The sequence below is a fragment of the Engraulis encrasicolus genome, chromosome 9, assembly GCF_034702125.1.
Source record: "Engraulis encrasicolus isolate BLACKSEA-1 chromosome 9, IST_EnEncr_1.0, whole genome shotgun sequence".
Taxonomy (NCBI): domain Eukaryota; kingdom Metazoa; phylum Chordata; class Actinopteri; order Clupeiformes; family Engraulidae; genus Engraulis; species Engraulis encrasicolus.
Genome location: NC_085865.1, coordinates 15,622,463 through 15,643,278, shown reverse-complemented (window position 1 = coordinate 15,643,278; position 20,816 = coordinate 15,622,463). Strand labels below are relative to the sequence as shown.

General features: G+C 42.5%; 1 protein-coding gene across 1 annotated transcript in view; it reads left to right on the top strand.

Moving 5' to 3' along the window:
* LOC134456119 (contactin-associated protein-like 2) overlaps positions 1 to 20,816 on the top strand; it is a 293,385-nt gene that overhangs the window by 94,275 nt on the left and 178,294 nt on the right. The window contains exon 3 of the mRNA XM_063207552.1: positions 8,861 to 9,054. Within this exon, the coding sequence (XP_063063622.1) occupies positions 8,861 to 9,054 (194 nt within the window). The remainder of the gene's footprint in view (positions 1 to 8,860; positions 9,055 to 20,816) is intronic.

The window sequence follows — 20,816 nt, the reverse complement described above, 5'->3', positions numbered from 1 at the left end:
AAATAAAAAATAAAAATAAAAAAAAATAAAAAATAAAAAATAAAAATTAAAGAAGTAAAAGTAAAAAAGGAAATAAAATGTGAGAAATAAGTTAAAGAAAAGTATTATTTGAAAAAGTCTCTGTTCAGCAGTCGCACTGCCTGGGGGTAAAAACTTTTCCTCATTCTCTCTGTTCTGGCCTGAATGGTTCTGAGTCGTCTGCAGGACTTAAGTAGGGTGAACATGTAAGAGTTGGGGTGTGAGACATCCTGCATAATCTTCCTAGCCCTGGCTCCCACTCTCTTAGTGTAAAGGCCCAAGAGTCCTGGAAGGTTGGCTTTGATAGTGCGCTCTGCAGAGCGCACCACTCTCTGTAGGTCCTTCTGTTGTTGTTGTGTGCAGCTTCCAAACCAGGCCGTAAAACAGCCTGTTAACACACTTTCCACCGCTGATGAATAGAAGGTGGTCAGGATGGGAGTGGAGACCTTAAACTTCCTCAGTAGGCGGAGAAAGTACAGCCGCTGCCTGGATTTTGCTGTCAGGTGTTGAGTGTGTTGTGACCAGGAGAGGTCCTCAGTCAGGTGTACTCCCAGGTACTTGTAATTTGAGACCCTCTCCACAGGCTCCCCGCTGATGGTAAGTGGCGTGTATGCCCTGCTCTGCACCTTTCTGAAGTCCACTACCATTTCTTTCGTCTTGCTGACGTTCAGGGCCAGGTTGTTGGACTGACACCACAGTGCTAGGTCATCCACCTCATTCAGGTAGGCTGTCTCGTTGTTGTTTGAGATGAGACCCAGCACCACGGTGTCGTCAGCGAACTTTAAGATGGAATTTGAGCTGCTGGTGGTTGTACAGTCATGTGTGTAGATGTTATAGAGCAGTGGGCTCAAAACACAGCCCTGGGGCGAGCCAATGTTGAGGGTCAGCTGACTTGAAGTGACACCTCCACCTATTCTGACCACTTGAGGACGATCAGTGAGAAAGCTGAGCACCCAATTGCACAACTGTGTGTTGAGTCCCAGCCCCCTCATCTTGTCAGCCAGGCGCAGGGGTATAATGGTGTTGAATGCTGAACTGTAATCTATGAACAGCATTCTAACATAATTCCCCCTCCCCTCATCCAGGTGGGACAGTGTGGTATGTAGAAGGCTTGAGATGGCATCGTCCCTGCTTCTGTTTGCTCTATAGGCAAATTGGTGAGGATCGAAAGCACTGGGCAGGGTGTCACATATGTGTTTTTTCACAAGCCTCTCAAAGCACTTCATAACTGCTGATGTAAGGGCCACTGGGCGATAGTCATTAAGGCCTGCTGGCTTGCTGTTCTTGGGCACAGGAACTATGATTGAGTGTTTAAAACAAGATGGGACAACGGCTTGGGCAAGTGACAAATTAAAGATCTCAGCATATACGGGGGCTAGTTGATCAGCACAGGATTTCAGAACCCTGCCAGGAATATGATCAGGGCCTGTTGCCTTTCTTCCATTTACGCCTCTGAACACTCCCCTCACATCACTCTCACTGATAATGAAAGGAGGAGTCCCGGTTCCACTAGACTCTTCAGTGACAGCCACCATGGGGTTGGCAAGGTCGAAACGTGCATAAAAAGTGTTTAACTCATCAGCAAAAGAGAGCTCAGTACTATCAATGGAGCTGGGCTTGGATTTTAGATCAGTCATGACCCGAAGGCCCTTCCAGACGCTGGCAGGATCACCAGCCTGAAAGTCAGCTTCCACTCTGTCTCTATAGCGGGTCTTTGCTGCCTTCACAGTCCTCCTAAGTCCATAAACTGCATCTTTATAGCCTGACATATCACCTGATAAAATACCAGCCTTATATGAAACAGAACGGGCTGCAAGTGCTGCTTTTACAGTTTTATCTACCCAGGGTTTCTGATTTGGGTAGACTTTTATATTGACAGTCTCTATGATATCGTTTATCAGGAATTGAATGTAGCACCCTACCGTGTCTGCATATTCACTGACGTCATTTGAGGATACCCGGAAAAGCTCCCAGTCCGTGTTCTCAAGTGCATCTTGGAGCAGCATTTCCGATTGGTCAGTCCAGCGTTGCACTGCTTTCGTCACTGGTGCTTCCCTCCTGATCTTGTGTTTATATTTTGGTATGAGAAACACCGCAACGTGGTCAGACTTGTCGAAAGCAGGCATCGGAAGCGCTTTGTAACATTCTGTGAACGGAGTGTAGCAGTGGTCTAAGATGTTGTCGCCCCTCGTCGGGAAGTGAATGTGTTGCTTAAACTCTGGCAAACCTCGGGAAAGTTTGGCCTTGTTGAAGTCGCCGAGGACGATGAAGGCCGCCTCTGGATGGTGATGCTGTTGTTTATTTATTACCTCCTGTAGCTCGCCAATGGCAATGTCCGTGTTTGCACTTGGGGGGATGTAAACCGCAGTCATAATGACCGCTGTGAAATCACGGGGCAGGAAATGTGGTCTGCACAAGATGGACAAGTGTTCCTGATTAGGAGTACATTCTCTGGAGAGAACAGTGATGTTCCTTGGCTCGCACCACCTGTTGTTTGTCATGAAGCAAACTCCCCCACCTTTCCCGGACGCCTCGGTTCTGTCCATCCGAACGATGAAGAAGTGGTCAGCAGGCATGAGTGACTGATCCGGTATTATAGGTGAGAGCCAGGTTTCAGTAAAACACAGGACATTGCAGTCCCTGATGTCCCGCTGGAAGGCAATCCTTGCTCTCAAGTCGTCCAGCTTGTTCGCCAAAGACTGGACATTGGCTAGCAGGATACTAGGCAGAGGTGGCCGGTCTGCCTTGCCTCGAAGTCTGATCCGGATACCTGCTCGTCTACCCCTTACTTACCACCAGCATCAAATTTTAAGTTTTCATTATGACTGGAAAAATTGCACTTTTCCTACATGAAAAGGGGGATCTTCTCCATGGTCCGCCATTTTGAATTTCCAAAAATAGCCAATTTTAGCTGCAAAAAAGACTGTAATTGGACCATACTAGAAAATATTTGTTTAATACTTAGTAAACTTTCATGTAAAGATCAAATTTGGCAATAGGCAGCCCAATTTCAATAAGCAGCATAGTTGCAATACCTTTTTTGACCATTTCCTGCACAGTGTCTTTCAATCCGGGGGTTGTATGTTCGAATCCCACCTGGCCTCTCCCTACACCTGCTGCATCCATGGCTGAAGTGCCCTTGAGGCACCTAACCTCACATTGCTCCAGGGACTGTAACCAATACCCTGAAAAATAGTAAATGTAAGTCGCTCTGTATAAAAGCGTTTGCTAAATGCAATGTAATGTAATGTAATGTTAAAGCGATGGTTCGGAGTAGAATCACCCTAATGCCATTTGAACCGTGACACCCATCCACCTTTTACACCCGAAGTGTTTTCTGCCGCAGGCTTACATCAACAGAGTTGCCGTGTTATTCGATGTTTATTCCGGTTAGCTTGACTCAAGCGCATATGGATACTGGGCACCGTCTCCAAACTTTCCCCACAAAAATAACATGTCATGACACCAAACTTCTGCAGTAGCACAAATATGGTCCGTACTCACGAAACGAAGCATTTGGAAGTTTGGAAATAGTCCAGGAGTTTATTATTATCAACACAAGCCGAATAGCTTCTCTGCTGCTAAAGCTGCGCCAACGTTACTTCCGTCATCTAAGACAAGCATGTAAGAGTCCTCAACGAAGCTCATAATATGCACAATGAAAAGTGAATTCAGCATCAGTATTGATAACGAAAATCATTGTCTAATTGATAGTAGGTAAGATTTGAAATATCTTTTAAGTATTTCCTTGAAAATATAAGCCTTAATCACAATTCAGTGAAAACTTTTTTAACACTCTCGTCTGGAAGTTTGTTGAAGACTTTTACGGGCTTGTCTCATATGACGGAAGTAACGTTGGCACAGCTTTAGCAGCAGAGAAGCTATTCGGCTTGTGTTGATAATACTAAACTCCTGGACTATTTCCAACCATCGCTTTAAGAGAAGAGGGAGAGTGTAAAAAGGCTAAAGTCACCACAACTCAGGGGTGCGATTCTCCAACGTTAGCATCTTTCTACAGATGTACTATGTAGTTATCTACTTACTTCAAGGCGAAATACGTGCATTTCTCGAAGCTACTTACATTCTTGGCATTGCAGTGCGTGACCAAAGAAGCAACAAGAGATAAGCATGATTGCTGAGTCATGATTCAGCTGTTTCCTCCTAAATTCAGTGCGTGAAGTAGAAAGCAATAGTGTACAACCACCACCAGCACATTTGATTGGATGTCACGACACCGTGACTCAAGCTGTTTCCTCCACAACACACCTTGTAATTTCTTTGTGAAAAAACACGGCCGTGGCATTACAATCTGACACCGTCCGCAACAATAATGCAGTATTATCTGCATGCCGATTGGATTTCGTTTCATTCCGAGGTGTAATTTGTAAAATATTTGGACAATAAAGTTGTGGTTACTCCCGGAAGATCACCTGTTGAACTGTCATATCCCTAAAAAAACTTAATGTGGATTTCATTACATAGCCTAGTGGTATTCACGCTTGCATCCCAATGGGAAAACAGAAGCCACGCTGGTTCGAATCCACATGGTTGCAGTGCCACAATTTTGGAAATATCTGGCAGAAATAGATTATTTATTTTGTGCATTACCAACACACACGTGCAGCCAAGGGAAAATGTGTTACACTGTAGAGTCCAAAACACGATTTCATGAGTTGTTGTCGACATGCTGCACACTGGATTCGAACCCGCGTGGCTCGCGTCTTCCCATTGATAGACAAGCATAAATACCCCTAGGCTATGAAATGAAATCCTCACCAAAATAAATGAAGTGCTTGACACGTATACTACTGCATTTCCGGGAGTAACCAATACTTTCTAATCTAAATATTTCACAAATTACACATCGAAATGAGACGAAATTCAATCGGTATACAGCTAAAAGTATATTATTAGTGTGGGATTCATCAGATTCCAAGGATATGACATTTTTTTTCACGAACAAATGACATGACGTGAATTTGTGTTCTGAACTCTCGCAGCTGTATCATGACTTTGTGTGCATGTCGATTGATTTTAAGCGCTTTTGCACCACAGAAAGATATTGACACATTTGTGGTCAAATATGTACTACAAGTTTAGCTAATGGGTGGAGTCACACTCTGAAGTAGACTAGCGCTGTGTGTTACTTGGGGTGGCTGAGGTGATGTCTGGACTCAATGGATCTACTCCAGCTGTACTTCAACTTCACTGTCCAGATACGGATAGGAGGCGCCTCACTTTCAAAGTCACCACTACTTCATAGTGCACATTACTCCAAGCAGTAGTTACTTTGTGTGCTAACGTTCGAGACACAAGAGTTAGCAACTTTTATAGTATCTACTATGCAACATTGCTAACCGACTAGCTACTTCGCCTTTGAGAGATGCACCCCAGAGCAGTGAAGAAGATAAGTGGAAAAGAGAGGGAGCACAAAGAAAGACAGAATGAGAGAGAAGAAAGAGAAGAGTAAAAAAAAAACAGCACAAAAAATGTTAGTGGACCAATTAATGTTATTGGGAGAGAGAGTGGCACAGAGAAGAGGTGACCGTGTACGTGTGTGCTTGCATGCATGCATGTGCCAGTCGGAATACCAATGTGGCGAAGCATGAGATTGAAGTAGTACTAATAAGCATGTGTGCATTGTGTGCACTGATCCTTGCAGTGCACTTTATTTTCTCCTCTGTAAAACTTCCAAAACTTCCACTCTAACCCGCAACCCTCCTCTCTCCACACCGACCACACATACATACATACACACACACACACACACACACACACACACACACACACACACACACACACACACACACACACACACACACACACACACACACACACACACACACACACACACACACACACACACAATCCCCAGCCTACCCTCTGATACTCTTTGCCAATCCATGCCCATTACTCCAGCATTAAATCCCCCCTTCTCTCTCTCTCTCTCTCTCTCTCTCTCTCTCTCTCTCTCTCTCTCTCAGGCATACACACATACACGCAACATTAGCATGCTTGATCGGTGTGTGGGCTACACTACATCCTCTGCAAGCCTGATGGTCATTTTTTCATTCCTCCCTCACATTCTCTCCATTGATGCTTGCTCGCCACACCCTCGTTGCTTTCAATGTATCAAGCCTTTGGCAAAGCACACACACTCCTCCGCTAGTTGAAAGCAGTTTGTTCATTTGTTCCCCTTTCTTATTCAGTGGAAAGCAGTAGTCATCCTCCACTATTTTTTTTCGTCATCACGCTGCCTCTTTTTCCAAGCGATCAGCATGGCGATGCTCTTAAGGTGATTCCATCCAGCCGCACAGCAACTACACAGTCCAGACGAGACCCCTGCTGTGTACAAAAGCAACACAGATAATCACGCCAGGTTTCACATTACAGCCCTCCGCTGATGACGGTGCGATTCATATGTCATATTATATTCAGCAGGACAAAAACTCACTTTTCTTTCTCATGTCCTGCTTTGGTAAGGGAGAGAATGGCTCTGACCTTCATGTTAAAAGGCAGTGGTTTGGTTGTAGTCCCCTACGAAACGATGAATGAACATCAGCGGTGGACAACAGTATAATGTCCTGCCATGCTTTTCCGCCTGTCTGTAATTTCAAGGCAGGTGTTTTCGCTAATTAGCTTGTCTACCTACGAAACAGGTGGATGAGAGAAATGGTTGGACCAAATACCAGTAGGCCTATGTGCTAGATGTTGAAACTTTTTGAGCCAGGGATATCGGCCTATTTATATGAAAATTAAAGTGTGGAGCCTGGCAGGAAATGGCACCTAAAGAAAGGTTCTCACTTGGTTCCAATTATCACTCTCACCAATTGTGATGAACCCAGCAAATGTGTGAGGTTTTAATAATGTCTCATTGGCAGTGGTTGTTAAATCTCACATTTTTGTGAGACTTAAAAAAAAAAAAAAGTTTTAAAAAAGCTGGTGTGTGACAAATGTCAATATATCCAGCACAGACAAGCGCAGGCATACAGTACATTGAAATAATTGCCCAAGGAACTGATCTGTCATTTCTCCATTTTACACATATTTTCTCCTCCAGCTACACAGTCCGGTACTCGAGCCGATCACAGTTTAGTCCACTACAGTATCGTGTAGTTATGGAGAGGGTGTCAGTCTTGTATGGATCTCGTTTGAAAATAAATGGCAACATGTCATTTCCCATCTAATGTATGCCCTCCCGTGTCCTTCCCCCTCCCTCCATGTACGCACGCATGCACGCTCTCTCTCTCTCTCTATACCTCTCTCTCTCTACCCCTCTCTTTCTCTATACCTCTCTCTCTCTCTCTCTCTCTCTCTCTCTCTCTCATCGTCTTGGAACATCTGCCTTGGTGGCAGGTTGCAGGTGGATGTATTTCCCTCATCTCAACACTGCTCCTCTTCTCACAAGTTCACTTCCTAGCTGGAAGTCTCAGCTGATTCTTTTTTCTCTTCTTTTATCTTCCCCCCTGCTAATTTTATCTCTACAGAGTGAGCTGTTTAAGACCGAATGCATGTCCTTCTCCAAGATCACATTCATCACAACTGAATGTTCACGTAGAATTGAGAAGTATTGACTTTTCAATGATATTTCCTTTTTATCAATAGCGCCCAATGCACAAAGTAATGAGTAAATAATAACATCAGTTATTGGATTGTTCTGCTGGTTAGTTCAAGCCTTATCTCTCCTCCTGTTCATCCACACACACACACACACACACACACACACACACACACACACACACACACACACACACACACACACACACACACACACACACACACACACACACAAGGGTTATTTCCCACTTGCCCTAGTCTATGTCACATTTTTTGTACTACCCTGTGAATACCCTGGTTTTTATTTTATCTTAACAAAGACCACTTGACATTCCCTTTCTCAAGAACACCAACAAAAGGGAATCCACATTGCGGAATCAACAATGGTATTTTCGTCGTTGTTTTACTATCTTTTAACAGATTAGATTGTGCTGCGCTGTCAAGTAAAATAACTGCAGTGGCCTCGAAGAAAAGCAGTTTGGCCAACACAGTTGTTAGCAAGACCACAATGACTTGGTGTCATCTTTTGTGGTGTTGTTACCAATGGCCATGGGTTATGGTGGATGTTTTTGTCAGACATGTTGTGTGAGTAGCTATTGACTGAACCATACAGTAGCTATTGACTGAACCATACAGTAGCTATTGACTGAACCATACAGTAGCTATTGACTGAACCATACAGTAGCTATTGACTGAACCATACAGTAGCTATTGACTGAACCATACAGTAGCTATTGACTGAACCATACAGTAGCTATTGACTGAACCATACAGTAGTGTCAGTTTCCTGCAATTGAAGGAGGCACTGAAGGTCCGGAAGTGAATGGAGCCTTATTTATATGTAGAGTAGAGTAGAGTAGAGTAGAGTAGAGTAGAGTAGAGTAGAGTAGAGTAGAGTAGAGCAGAGCAGAGCAGAGCAGAGCAGAGTAGAGTAGAGTAGAGTAGAGTAGAGTAGAGTAGAGTAGAGTAGAGTAGAGTAGAGCAGAGCAGAGCAGAGCAGAGCAGAGTAGAGTATCGTTTATTGATCCCAGGGGGAAATTAAGGTGTTAAGTAGCATACACACATACATAAATAAAGACATTGCTCACGAGACATTACACACATACTTAGATATAAAATAACCATATATAGCTCACTGTTACATACATTTGCCCAGGCATATCTCTCAAACTCTCTCTCTCTCACACACAACACATACACACACACCAAAAAAAAATTCACCCATCACCCTTCACCCATCAGCGCTAATAATGCATTAATTAATTCTAATTTTCTGTTTCTACAGGTGCGGGTGGCTGGTCTCCGCTGGACAGCGACCACTACCAGTGGCTGCAGGTGGATCTGGGCAGCAGGAGACAGGTGAGCGCGGTGGCCACGCAGGGCAGGTACAGCAGCTCCGACTGGACCACCCGATACCGGCTCCTCTACAGCGACACGGGACGCAACTGGAAACCCTACCACCAGGATGGCAACATATGGGTACGTCTCACTCTAATATATACTAACCCTACCACCAGGATGGGTAAGTATGGGTACATATCACGTTAATATATACTAACTAACCATACTACCAGAATACATACGGGCACATCTCATATAGTAACTAACTCTACCACCAGGACCAGGGAACATATGGGTACGTCTCGCTCACTCACCTTTCTTCTAGTAGCAGAGATATTGTAGTAGAAGAGCATCATAGAGAGTAGTAATGTGGAGATGCATTATTGATCCTGTAAATTATGGTGAACAAATGAGGACAGTATGTTTCAGCCTGGGAGTGATTCTACGTTTCGCCTGCGCTTTTAAGTTCATGGATTTTATTTGCCAATTCCACTAACTATTAACTGCATCCAATGATGTTTTGGACATTAGCACACATTTGTCTTTCATATAATACAGAAAGTGTAGACAAGGCATTATTTCCCTCAGCAAGAATGAATATTTAATACTGGTTTTGGGCGTTTTCATGCTGTCCTGTTTACCAAATGTCAGATTCAGTCTTCATATTAGCATGTAAAGAAACTTGTTTTGCCCAAGACGATTGCAAATGTTGATTCACAGTAATCATCACAATATGACAAAACTGTCAGAAAGACCACTGTCCTTTCCATTATACATGAAATTTGCCGTTTTGTGTGTGTCCACGAAAACTGTGTTAACCGTGTCACGGTCTGAAACCCTCTCCATAAATCAGTAATGGTTTGGTCTTAGGCCATATGAATAACATCACGTGATGTCATAACCTCTTTGGCAGGATATGGGAAGACTTTTTGGTAGTTTTTGAGCTCCATCCTTCCCTAATTTAATCCATTCTTTTTCATGTTCTCATAGCGGGAAAATTGCCAGTCAACTGTGTTATCAACATATTCATAAGAATCTGAATTAGAAATCACATGAAGAAAAAGACAGATAAAGCATACAAATACATGAATTGATTAAGATGTTGTGGTGGAACTTCTGAGATCCTCAGTTAGCACAACACCATAAAAATGGCTGAAATGTCAAGCCGTGTTACCGTCAATGGTGTTAAAATTAGCTATGACAGTTGAGGAGGAGTATGTTTTTGCCAATTTATCTCCATATTGACAGACAAACAAACAAAATAATTTGTGTTCTAGGGAGATGGGTTTCTCTGCTCTGTTTTTTCTCCTAAAAAAGTGCCGACTTGTTCCCCTGCACTGTTGACGGTAACAGAGTTGAGTAACACGGTTGACTGTTTTGAAAGTGTTTTTGTGCTATTGATCCCTTATGTGTTGGAAAAATCCTATGAACAGACACTAGGGATTATCTCTGGAGAAGGAAGTCTTGTGTAAGGAGGGTGACTAAATTCAAATCAGACGTTACAGGGATTTATAATGAAAAAATGTGTCAGTCTGTATCACAGTGAATCATAAAATCCTACTTATGAAGCTCAACAATCACATTTTCTATATCAGTTGCACAGATTAATGACAACATTATTGCTAAGGGACATGAGCACTTTCAAACGTATGTTGTTTCAACTCTGTAGTATTTTTATATATGTTTGAAATTACATAGTATTTGTCCATAACACAAAATATTTTTTGTCCATGACAAAATAATCAAGCAAATGTTCGCTTTCATTAGAGTATTTATCAAATGATTTAAGATTAAGCTTGGCAATTTGTTTGTTTGGAAACTTAAATATACACACTATGTAAACATCTAGGTCATTTAGTTGAAAAAAAATACTGATAATTGACATTTTGCTTTTGCCAAAAGCGCAGGCGAATCATAGAATCATTCCTGGAATTGTATCTCTTCGATCTTCCTGTTTGTCTAAATACAGGAGCTCATTCATCTCCCTGCTGTGAATTGATTCAGCTGATTTAATCTGTTAGTCAAATGAGTGACACTGACAGTGACAGTGAAAGTGATTGTGTGCAAATCAGAGGCCATGATAGGGGGTATGAATGCACAGTGATCTGGATTCGACTGTCCTTTGAGTCTATCCCATAATTACATCTGCACGGCTGGGTAAAGTAATACTTAATGTTTACGCGCGACTGCTGCGACGAAATTAGCCGGCGTGCAATTTATGCCGTGCCTCTTCGTGACATTTGCCACTATTTTTTGCTATCACCAAAATGGTCACCTCGGTGGTAGCAGAGATCAAAGAGGAACTCGCATCGATCGAGAAACTAATTTCATCCCTACTGCAGAAACAAGTTGACATTGTTGCTAAGCTTGCCTCGTTAGAGGAGAAAGGCCTACCTGACCCCTCAACCGCGGGTGTCCTCTCGGGCTCTATCCCAGGCCCCTCCACCTGGTCTACGGTGACTGCTGGCAAGATCCGACGCTCACCTCCTCCTGTCCTTACGAGCTCCGAAGGCGTTTGTCATGACTTGGAACTTTACAACTCCTTTGCTCCTCTCGCTGATCTCCCAATGTCGCCATCGAATGTGGTCCCCGGGCTCCCCGACAACCCTGGGCCGGAGAGGCGCCCCCCGCCTGCTTCCACCCCAGGCTACCCAACATCGTCAACGGTGAAAGGAAAGGGAGGCCGCAAAGCTACATCCAAGCGGAACAGGTCGCCTAGTGATGATCATCCCACTCCAGACAAGCGTCCTAGGGTCTCCTCGTCATCATCGGAGTGGTCTCTGGATGCCATGGATGCTCCTGCGGACCGATCTCCACCACCCGGCCATGGAGTGGTCAGCTCCGGTAACGTCTCCCCTTCTGTCTGTCCATCTCTACCATCGTACTCTGTGAGCTCTACTGCTGAGTGCAGAGTGGCTAACAACAACAATGCTACTAACCCTGACAGCTGCCTTTGGCTTCTGAAACTCCCACCTAAAACAACGATCCACTATGACTGTCATGTCCAATGTAAGCCAGAAATATTGATTGTCGGTGACTCAATTGTTCGACAGTTAATTATCCCCGGTGCAATCACCGTCTCCCTCTCAGGTGGTAGAGTCAGTGACATTTCCAAACTTATCCCCTCTCTCCTCGACTGGCACCCTAGTGTCAACACTGTCATCGTTCACGTGGGGACCAATGACGTCATGGCAAGAAGTTCCATCAAACTACAAACTGAACTCGAATCCCTCTGTCTCGCCATAGAACGTTTGGGCAAGCGCTGTGTTATGTCTGGCCCGATCCCTCTCATCTCCTGGAAACATGAGCGGTTCAGTAGGCTGTACAGTTTGCACAACTTTTTAAAGAATCTTTGCTATGCTACTGGACAGGGTTTTATTTCTAATTTCGACATTTTTTGGACCAATGCAAAGCTGTATAGGTCTGATGGTTTGCATCCCAACAAAAAGGGCACTCAAGAATTAACTAAAAATTGTATTCATTTTATTGCTTCACTCTGACGCATCCCCCCACAGCATGACCCAAGTCAGTCAGCTAATGTTACAATCTTAGAGAAAACGGGCCTTGCTGGTTTTGAAAATATGCAGATAAGGGGACCCATGGACAATCTCTCTATCCCAGTTCTGACAACTAAACGAGGTCTCTTGAGGACACGTACACATTCCCCAAGGAGGGCAAATTTGGAAAATCTCAGATTTGTTCCAAAAAAACCTCAGAATGCCACAGTGGAAATGCCTCCAATACTCAGTGTTAAACTAGCTTTGCAGAATACTAGATCTCTGAGGAACAAGCCTTTTGTAATCAATGAGTTTATCTGTACCCACAACCTTGATTTTTTATTTTTAACTGAAACATGGCTGAAAAAATCCACTAGCGCTATCACACTTATAGAAGCAACTCCGCCACACTTTAATTTCATTAGTACAGAAAGGCAGACTAAGCAGGGAGGGGGGATAGCAATCATTTTCAAGGCACTGTTTCAATGTCAAAAGACAGCACTAGGTGAATTTTCTTCCTTTGAATACTTAGCTGCAGTTCTTAAATGTTCTTCTGACATACTGTTATTGACTATTTACAGACCGCCAAGACTTTCTGCACCACTCTTCTTAGAGGAGTTTGGTGAGCTGCTGTCGAATATTTGTGTGGACTATGAAAGCTTATTTATCACAGGCGATTTTAACTTTCATTTGGATGACTTAGAGAATGCCTATGCTAAGGAATTTTTAAGTCTTATTGACATTTTTAGCCTTACACAGCATGTAACAGGTCCAACACACAGCCAAGGTCACACTCTAGATTTAATTATCACAAAAGGTCTTAATGCTTGTGCTAGTGTGAAAGACTATGGCTTTTCTGACCATTACTGCATTTTTTCTGATGTTTCTATGTACCCTCACGTTCAAAGGGAATCTGTTACAGTCAAAAAACGTATAATCAACAATGAGACCGTCTCACTATTTCAGCAAGCACTCTCAGAGATCCAAAGTCAAACTTCAGAGAGTGCAGATGATCTCATGGTCAATTTTAATTCAAGGATGTCCCTTATTATGGATGTTATTGCCCCCGAAAAAATCAAAACAGTGAGACATCAAAAAGCACCTTGGAGAATGAATCCCGCAGTTAAATTGCTAAAGCAAGAATGCAGGAGGGCTGAAAGACAGTGGCGTAAATCCAAACTTGAAGTCCACTACCAAATCTATAAACACACACTCTCGAAACACAACCAAGAAATTTCTAAAGCTAGACAATCTTTTTTCTCTGACATAATTAACCGAAATATTAATAATGCACGCGTCCTGTTTGGCACCGTGGAAAAGCTAGCAAGGCCACCTAATCAAATGCCCTCTGAGTTCCTCTCAGTTAGCAAATGCAATGAATTCGCATCCTTCTTCAAAGGAAAGATTGGAAAAATACATACAAACATACTTGCACAGGTGCAACCGGCCCATGATTCGGACCAACTTGCCACGGTGAAGTTAAATCTTAACCACATGAGAAATTTTCACTTAGTTGATGTCGACATTCTTAATAGAACGGTGCAAAGTCTTAGCTCCTCTACATCTGACTTAGATACTCTACCTACAGCCTTCTTTAAATCCATTTTACATCTAATATCACCAGATGTACTTCAGATCATCAACACCTCACTACAAACAGGCATATTCCCTGGCTGCCTGAAAGAAGCAGTTGTGAAACCCCTACTAAAAAATAACAACTTGGATGCACTGGTACTAAACAATTATGGGCCCATATCCAATCTACCATTCATGGGTAAAATAATAGAAAAAATTGTTTTTAACCAATTAACTGCCTTCCTAATGTCTAATAGCTACCTTGATAAGTTTCAATCAGGTTTCCGTGCCTACCACAGCACTGAAACGGCTCTTATTAAAGTTATGAATGACATAAGATTGAATTCTGATGCTGGCAAATCATCCGTCTTGGTGCTACTCGACTTAAGTGCTGCTTTCGATACAGTTGATCATGCCATACTACTACATAGACTGGAACACTGGGTTGGCTTTACAGGCATAGTGATCAACTGGTTAAAATCGTACTTACAACAAAGACGTTTTTTTGTCGCCATTGGAAGACATACCTCATCACCGATGTCTCTTAACTGTGGGGTCCCACAGGGCTCCGTTCTGGGACCACTACTGTTCAATCTGTATATGCTGCCACTAGGACACATTATGGAGAATAACTCCATAAATTACCATAGCTATGCGGATGATACCCAACTCTACTTATCTATGTCCCCCAATGACTACACCCCCCTTGAATCACTCTATCATTGCATGGACCAAATTAACAAATGGATGTCTCAAAATTTCCTTCAGCTGAACACAGATAAAACTGAAGTAATTATATTTGGGAAAAGAGAGGAGAGACAAAAGATTGCTACTATCCTTGAAACGAAGGGACTGAAAGCAAGGGATACAGTTAAAAATCTTGGGGTCCTCATTGACAGTGACCTAAACTTCAACAGTCACATGAAAGCTATTACTAAGTCTGCATTTTATCACATAAAAAACGTCTCTAAATTTAGGGGCCTTATGTCTACACATGATCTGGAGAAGCTAATACATGCCTTCGTTTGAAGAGTTCAGATGCAAAACCCCCTAAGTGCCTTTTCAGAAAATAATCTAAATTCATTTTGATTTAATACAAAGCTATCAAAATTGCATATTTTTCCATTTTATTTATGTAATATAACCATTTATATATATTATCAAGTACATAAATGTAAACCAAACCAACAACGGGATTCTCTAAAAATATAGAAGCGCAGGTCTTCAGAAATGGAGTTAGGGGTTTTGCCTCTGAACTCTTCATTTCTAGTAAAGTTGATTACTGTAGCAGTCTTTTTACAGGCCTCCCCAAAAAGACCATCAAACAGCTTCAACTTGTACAAAATGCAGCAGCAAGGGTTCTTACAAAAACAAGGAAGTACGACCACATTACTCCAATTTTAAGATCGCTGCATTGGCTCCCAGTAAGCTACAGAATTGATTTTAAGGCAATGCTACTTGTATTTAAATCATTAAATGGAATGGGCCCCACATATATACTGGATATGTTTCAGCTGTATGCACCAACCAGGTCACTAAGGTCAACGGAGAAGAATTTGCTGGTGGTTCCAAAAGTCAAAACAAAGTGTGGAGAGGCAGCCTTTAGCTTCTATGCTTCACAGCTTTGGAACCAGCTTCCAGACGACGTAAAAAATGCACCCAGTATTAATAGCTTTAAATCTAGACTCAAAACAAAGCTGTTTTCAGATGCTTTTAACTAGCTTGCATTTTATATCATTTTTATTTCTATGTTTGTTTCTTACCATGTGTTTTTATCTGAATGTTTTTAAACACTTTTATATATATATATATATATTGTTCTTTTTATGTTTTCTACTTACCATGTGTTTTTAATCTTGGTGTTTTTAGATGTTCTTTGACTTAATTGTCTTTTTTCTTTTTGCATTTTTTGTTGTTGTCGTTGTGAAGCACATTGAGTCGCACCTGTGTATGAAATGCGCTATAAAAATCAAAATTGACTTGACTTGACTTGACAGTGTGGGGGAGTACTCACCTGGGTTAGAATGGTGTCACATCTCATTCAGTGTTACTCTGTGTGGGTCAGTGGTGTAGTCTATGTAGAATGCAGGTATACAGAGTATACCCACTTCTAAATTTTAGAGGCTTCAGTATACCCACTTAAAATTGATTGATCTATTATTTAGAATAGCATAAATATATACAGTATACCCACTTCAAAAAATGCTCGAATATACAGTATACCCACTTCAAAAAAGTACACTACACCGCTGGTGTGGATGGAAAAGCACACTGAGACACAGTCCGTGATTAAAAATTCCCCTTTTCATTGTGACCCAGATCACAGAGTCACTGGCAGTGACATTATTTGTACAACGTATTCAGGAGCAGCTGGTTCAAAATGCCATGAGTCAAATAAGCAGATCACACACACACACACACACACACACACACACACACACACACACACACACACACACACACACACACACACACACACACACACACACACACACACACACACACACACACACACACACACACACACACACACACACACCAACACTTCAAATGGCTTCCCAGTGTGGTCCTTTATTTGAATGAGCCTGCTGGGTTTCCCCATGAAACACAAGATGACAGTCAGAACACACACACACGCACATACACACACACACACTACATCTTAAGCTGAGGAAAAGCTGTTGTAACTAATCAGTTTGAAGAAAGGCAGAAAGGAGAAAAGAAAGGGAGGGAGGGAAGGGGAGGAGAGAGGCAAAGAGGAGAAGGTGGGAGGGGCATTGAGACGAATGATGGAGGGAGCGCGGAATGGAGGAAAAGGGGAAGGATACAGCAGTGCTGCTTTCCATGCTCAGCTCATGCTGTGAAGGTGAAGAGAGGCCCATACCAGCAGAGCAAAGACTGGCATTACATTGTAGATGAGCACAACAATAAGTAGCCCATGCATGCAACAAACTGAGTGCCCATGCATCTTCCCTACAGCTGGTGCCAGACTGGCCGGACCGATGTTACTTATTAATCTACTGCTTTCTGTTAGTTGGTGGAAGTATGTGAGCCCATGACATGGCAGGGGGTGTTTTGATGGCCTACCAAGAAAGAAATCCTTGATGAACCACATTTTTGTGTACTGTGTGATGTACTGTTTGATCTGGCACTGTCGCTGTCTGAAGAAGGTTTCAGTTCATCTCCACCTCACAGCATGACAGAAAAGGCTGCAATACGAACAAAGTCGTCAAAGGCGTGTACCGTTGAGCATTCCCACAGCCTTGTAAACACGCGTTTTGTTTTGTTTTTTGTTTTTTAAATCAATGATAATTAGCGATTACTTACATTTAATTTGTAGACTTTATATATGTTGTCATGTTTTCAAAAGGCACAACCTTCAAACTCACCATGAAGTACTCAGTGTTTGATTTCCAAACCCCACACAACATGGACAATAGCAATACAGCCATTTTCACGGTGCATGTGTGTATAAATAATAAATAAATAAATAAATAAATAAATTAGTCAATGCTGTTGGGCTCTGAGAGCTATATGACCTCATTAATGATGGGGAAACGTGAGGTCCTTTTGTGTGTGTGTGTGTGTGCATACAGTATTTGTGTGTGCATGTGTGACAGGCAGCGTGGTGGGCTGTATTTCAGCCTCAGTTTGGCAGGGCTCTTTATTGGCCCTCACTATTGTGTGCTTGTCACTGTGTAGTGCTTCTATTACATGCCTCATTTCCACTGATGTGGTACATTACAGAATAATGCTTTTTTTTACACGAGAATTTTAGCCACTTTTGCCACACATGCTTAGACTATGCACACGATGTGTACTGCTGTCAGTCATTTTCAACAATGATGATCATCAGAAAACATATATACAACAAAGACAACAAGATAATATTTGATTTATATATTTGCGTTTAAATACACTTCACAGGGGGCAGAGTGAGAGACACAACAAAATAAAATGATGAAAAAGATGGAAAATAAATAATGAAAAAGACAGATGGTCAGAGAGACTGAAAGAGAAATCTGACAGGAGGAGAGCTCAAGGAATTCTGATGGAAAGAGAGACATTGAAAGAAAGAGTCAGAGAGATAGTGCAACTGAAGAGCATGTGCATGAAAGAGAGAGGGGGGGAGAGAGAGATAAAGAAGAGAAAAAATAGAGAGAGAGAGGCAGAAGGACAGTGGGAGTGGAGAGCTAGAGAGAGAGAGAGAGAGAGAGAGAGAGAGAGAGAGAGAGAGAGAGAGAGCGCACAAATGATTGATCATTGGTGGATAACTTGCCATGAAGACAGGGTCGTTGGTCTTGATTATTACATGTCCTGCATAATTTACTGCAACAGTGGAAGGCCACCAGCTCTGATCTTTTTTCATAACACTTTAATGAATTCCTCCATGACAGTTAAGATCCCACTGAAGCCACAAAGGGGAGCTGTAGGCCTACATCCAATATATAATGTTAATTAAATACTATGTAATCTAAAATATGTAATATGCATGAACTAAGCAATGTTGTCCTTGGTGAGTCTGTCTTCCCCTGATCTCTGTTTCATTCGGTTTACTTTTCATTAGGGATGCACCGATACTCGGCTCCCGATACTGCTCATTATACTCGTTCTCGTACTCGTACTCGTACTCGTACTCGTCAAGCACTTGCCGATACCAGCTATGAGTACTACTATTACTCAAAACAATGCAAAATCTTGTCATGTTCTGTGGACTTGAAATCAGCATGGAAAAAAGTGCCACCTTATACATTTACTAACATTTGAATCTAAATGGAAATGGACAATAAAGTGAAAGTGAAAGTGAAAAGTGAAAGCCCATTGGGAAACTCCAACTCCCATTGTCATTGTGACACAGCACACAAGTGAACACTGCACACTGCACACAACGAAATTGCATTTATGCCTCACCCGTGCAAGGGGGCAGCCCTCAGTGGCGCCCCATGGGGAGCAGTGCGGTGGGACGGTACCATGCTCAGGGTACCTCAGTCATGGAGGAGGATGGGGGAGAGCACTGGTTGATTACTCCCCCCACCAACCTGGCGGGTCGGGAGTCGAACCGGCAACCTCTGGGATGCAAGTCTGACGCCCTAACCGCTCACCCATGACTATATCACAGGTGGAAAAAAACAAGGCCATGTATTTATTTTTATTGTATTTTGGTGGTAAAAGGTATCGGTATCGGTACTCGGTATCGGCAAGTACACACATTAATGTACTCGTACTTGTATCGATTTTCAAAAAAGTGGTATCGGTCCATCCCTACTTTTCATAATTCAGTCTCTTTCTAATGTGTCCAGGTCCACTGGCTCACGAGTCACGACCACACACTGATAACAATCTCCTGGGTACACGTTTAATTACCAGCTAGTGTAGTGTGTGGTACATTAATGCCGACATCGAGATAAATAAGCAGATAATCCTGATGCTCCAGGGCCCGTCTGTAAATAAACTTGTTTTCTTTCTTCTCTCCGTCTCTTCTCCAATGACGTCATAGATAGTGGATAATAGGAGCTTTAATCTCACATTACTGTATGAGGTGGCTATTATAGGAAGGTAGTGGACTTCTAGAAATAGGTGTTGTGAAGAGTTTCTATGCACTCCATACACTGTGTGCCGGTCGGCATTATGGCTGGACAATGAGCTATTATGAGGCAGCTCCCTGCACTGCTCTGCTTCTCTTTATGGACTGCTGCCATGTGAAAAGGAAATAATGCTGCATTTCTTTTCTTTCACCTTTACATGAGCTCAAACCCACATGTGTCATTCTCATGTGCATCTACAGGAGATACTGTATGTGTGGAATGTGCTTTGAGATTGTGGCTTTCAAATTTGCCTTTTTGTGGAGAAATAAAAAATGATGGATCCAGGCTTGCTAATTATACTATATCCCTTTGGTTTATGGGTTCGTTTCATACAAAATGATAGATAGGAGTGTGCAAGAGTATGAAAAGAAATGCGTAATGAAAGGTGGGAGAGCCAGACTTGGTGACAGGTGTCTCTGGCTTGTGACCTGTGTCTCAGAGTGCCTGTGGGTGGAATACTTATCAGCATGTGAAAAGGGTGAAATAGAGAGAGAGAGAGAGTGTGTGTGTGTGTGCGTTTGCGTGTGCGTGTGCGTGTGCGTGTGCGTGCACATGCACGTGCACGTGCGTGCGTGCGCGCACTTGTGGAATCAAGACATGGAGATGGTGGTTGTGTGGGGTAATTGTGTATGTGTGTGTATGTGTGTGTGTGTGTGTACGTGCGGGTGTGTGTGTGTTTGATGTCGTAGGGGGCGTAGTATAATGTTCTCAGTCTCCTTTTCAAACATATCCTCCATATATCCCTTTTTGATTGCAGCATGAGATATGGGGATAAGTACAGCCTTCTCATCTTGCCTTCCTTATTCCCTCGCGTCACATTGAAAGCGAGGGCATCATGACTAATGTTGAATTTATTACAATCGCAATCTGAGGGGCTAACATGCAAAGAGAGCTGTCTTTTCTTGTATTCTCTATGGCTGCCTGCCTACATTTCCGGCCCTATCTGTGTATCAAATCATGAAGGTTTTGATTAATTCTTTCTATAGTATTTTTCGTGATAGAATTGCATTTTTACAGAATCGTTATGCCTGATAACTGTGCTTGATAACATCACGAATAATAAATACTCGTTTTATCATTTTTTAAATCACCGAACGCTGTCTTTTGCTGTTTAGCCAGCCAGGTCATTTCAGGATAGATTGAGACATATGTGCTACAGGCTCTTTCTCTCTTTCTCTGCAAGTTTTAACTGTAGCCTATGTTAGTTGTTTTTTGGACTTGTTTCATTAAGATAATAGCCATT